This window comes from Camelina sativa, chromosome 7 (assembly GCF_000633955.1).
Source record: "Camelina sativa cultivar DH55 chromosome 7, Cs, whole genome shotgun sequence".
In the NCBI taxonomy this organism is placed as follows: Eukaryota; Viridiplantae; Streptophyta; class Magnoliopsida; order Brassicales; family Brassicaceae; genus Camelina; species Camelina sativa.
The window spans coordinates 29,730,841-29,733,865 of record NC_025691.1 but is presented as its reverse complement, the minus strand read 5'-3'; the positions used below and the strand labels follow the sequence as shown (position 1 = coordinate 29,733,865).

At 35.9% G+C, this 3,025-nt stretch overlaps 1 protein-coding gene across 1 annotated transcript in view; it reads left to right on the top strand.

Annotated features, from left to right (window-relative positions):
- Positions 490–3,025, top strand: part of LOC109124820 (glyceraldehyde-3-phosphate dehydrogenase GAPCP1, chloroplastic-like) — a 5,736-nt gene continuing 3,200 nt past the window's right edge. The window contains exons 1-11 of the mRNA XM_010419317.2: positions 490–746; positions 1,174–1,247; positions 1,340–1,407; positions 1,491–1,529; positions 1,660–1,760; positions 1,956–2,068; positions 2,162–2,261; positions 2,373–2,519; positions 2,616–2,676; positions 2,759–2,856; positions 2,946–3,023. Coding sequence (XP_010417619.2) covers positions 645–746; positions 1,174–1,247; positions 1,340–1,407; positions 1,491–1,529; positions 1,660–1,760; positions 1,956–2,068; positions 2,162–2,261; positions 2,373–2,519; positions 2,616–2,676; positions 2,759–2,856; positions 2,946–3,023 — 981 coding nt within the window. The 5' untranslated portion in view covers positions 490–644. The remainder of the gene's footprint in view (positions 747–1,173; positions 1,248–1,339; positions 1,408–1,490; positions 1,530–1,659; positions 1,761–1,955; positions 2,069–2,161; positions 2,262–2,372; positions 2,520–2,615; positions 2,677–2,758; positions 2,857–2,945; positions 3,024–3,025) is intronic.

Sequence of the window (3,025 nt, the reverse complement as noted above, 5' to 3'; positions counted from 1 at the left end):
TGTTTAATTTTTAGATATGCATCATTTACAAATTTGATAATTTGACAGATTATTAAAATAGGAGAATTGATATTATTATTCATAGATTTGAATTTATGTGTCTCATGTGTATAAGTCAATTTGTCTATAATATTTGTAATTTATTGTAAATAGTGCTTTCTAAATATTACAAGTTCAATTCCTAAACCATAAAATTTATAACATCCGAAAGTTTAATCTTATTTTGTTATAGTTGTTCCAATTCATATTTTTTTTAAAAATAAACAATTAAAAATATATTTATAAATTAATAATTATTAATTTACACTATAAAATAATAATTATTAATTTATAGATAAATTAATATTACTATAAATTAATAAAATGTCATTTATAGAGGTTTTATCGTATACAATTGCCTTAAAAAAACTCCGTTGAGTAGACAAAAAAAAAGAAAAGGAGTGCAATTCCAAAGCAATTTTGGATTTTTAAAATAGGAAAAAAGCGAATCTCTGCGAACATTTTGGATTCTCCACGTTTGTTTAAATTTGGTTGGCTCTACATCTACTCTCAGAAGCCAAACCAAAAGGGGTTAGGGTTTTTGACCGTGTGAGCGAGAGCGTGAGATCTCTTTCCTTTGTTTTTTCTTCTCCAGTACCGAATCAATGGCCTTCTCTTCTCTCCTCAGATCTGCCGCCGCCGCCTCCACCACGGTTGCTTCTCCTCGCGCTGACTTTTTCTCCTCCCCGACGTCTAATCATTCTAAGGTCAGAGATTCAACGTTTCCCCTGTTTGTCGACGTTAGCTTCGTTTCTCGTTCTCGATTTGATTTTGCTTTTTTAGCTTAGGTCGTGCTTTTGATCTGCTTTAATTTTTACGCGCCGTTGGTTACTTCTTCGAAATAGTCTAAGCTGGTGACGTTAATCTTGTTTCTGTCTCGTGTAACTCGTGAAGTGGCTCGAGGTTTGAAATCTTATTCGTTGGTCTTTTCAAAATGTCTAATGGCGTACGTTTGTTGTGTTAGTTTATCCGATTATGAGCTCAATTAGTTTTGTTTAACAATTTGCTTGATGCTGATTTATATGCTTTGATTTTGGAGTTGTTTGTATGTTTATATTTTCTATCTCAGGTATTTTGCAAGAAAACAATCTGTGTTTATTATTATTATTATTATCTTTTGTCTCAAATTCTCAGGTGTCGTCAAATCTTGGGTTTAGTCGCAACCTGAAATCATCAAGATTTTCATCTGGGATATCTTCATCTCTACAGTTCTGTAACGAATTCTGTATTGCATATGAAATGTATGACACACTTTTCGGTTCTAATACTCTTTTTTTCTTTCCTATGTCCAAACTCACAGAAAATGCAATGCTAGAAGTGTTCAACCCATCAAAGCCACGGCTACAGAAGTGCCACCTGCAGTTAAACGTTAGTAAGAAAATACATTAATTCAGTGGATGTATATGGTGTTGTATGCTTCTTGATGAATTTGATTTGATTGGCTTGAGTAGGGTCAAGTAGCAGTGGAAAGACAAAGGTTGGGATCAACGGTATGTGTTTCTATCAATCAATGCATTTTTTTTGAAAAGGCCCTATATCATCATTTACTCCCTTCAAGAATATTCTTTGAGTCCCCAACTTTTTCGTTTCTTATATAAGCTCTTTTCTTTTTTGCTGCAGGTTTTGGTCGGATTGGAAGGTTGGTACTCCGCATTGCAACATCCAGGGATGATATTGAGGTTGTGGCAGTGAATGACCCATTCATTGATGCCAAATACATGGTAAGGATTTCCTCTTACTGATTATTTTGGCGGAGTATTTCTTGAAACCATCATTATGCTCTGTTCTTGCTTGCTTGAACCTAGTATACTTTGAGAAAACCTTGAAAGATACATTATATGTTAGCCTTCTTTTCCAGAGGACAAATATCTAATTTATAAAACTTAATGTGGATCTTCTATCCCCCTATTCCACAGGCTTACATGTTGAAGTATGATTCTACTCATGGAAATTTTAAGGGAAGCATCAATGTCATTGATGATTCTACTTTGGAGATCAATGGGAAGAAGGTCAATGTTGTGAGCAAGAGGTATCGCCTCAAAGTAGCATATTCTTTTCTGTCGGTCAGAGAACATGCGTTTTTACTTTAGAACCTAATATTCTATTGTTTATTCTTCCTCAGAGATCCAGCTGAGATCCCATGGGCTGATCTTGGAGCTGATTATGTTGTTGAGTCTTCTGGTGTATTCACCACCCTGTCCAAGGCTGCATCCCATTTGAAGGTGCATTTTTATACATCCATATATTGTCGACCTCTGAACGTGTGATACATATAAATCAAATAAACTTGTTTTATGATGATATATGTTTGCTTGATATTTCATTGTTTGCAGGGCGGTGCCAAGAAAGTTATAATTTCTGCCCCTTCAGCTGACGCACCTATGTTTGTTGTTGGAGTGAATGAGAAGACATACCAACCAAACATGGATATAGTCTCCAATGCAAGTTGTACCACCAATTGTCTTGCCCCTCTTGCAAAGGTTGGTAATCTTACCCTCCTATGTGCTTGTTTTTTTTGCGCATATATCATTCGTTGCTAAGAGATTCATTAAGGTCAACTAAACTGTATTCGACAGGTGGTGCATGAGGAATTTGGTATTGTTGAAGGCTTGATGACAACTGTCCACGCAACTACAGGTCTATAAATATTGCTCTCCTGCTGTACATAACTGAATATTGATAACACTAACCTGTGTGTTTTGGTTATTTGTTCTTTCAGCTACTCAGAAAACTGTTGATGGGCCATCAATGAAGGACTGGAGAGGAGGCCGGGGCGCTAGTCAAAACATCATTCCTAGCTCAACTGGCGCTGCGAAGGTACACAAAAAAATCGCATGGTTGTCTACAAGCATGTAATTATCTTAAATCTGGAATCATATCTGAGCAGTTGTTTTTTGATTAAATAGGCTGTTGGTAAAGTTCTTCCAGAGCTGAATGGGAAACTTACGGGAATGGCCTTCCGTGTACCAACAGCGAATGTTTCTGT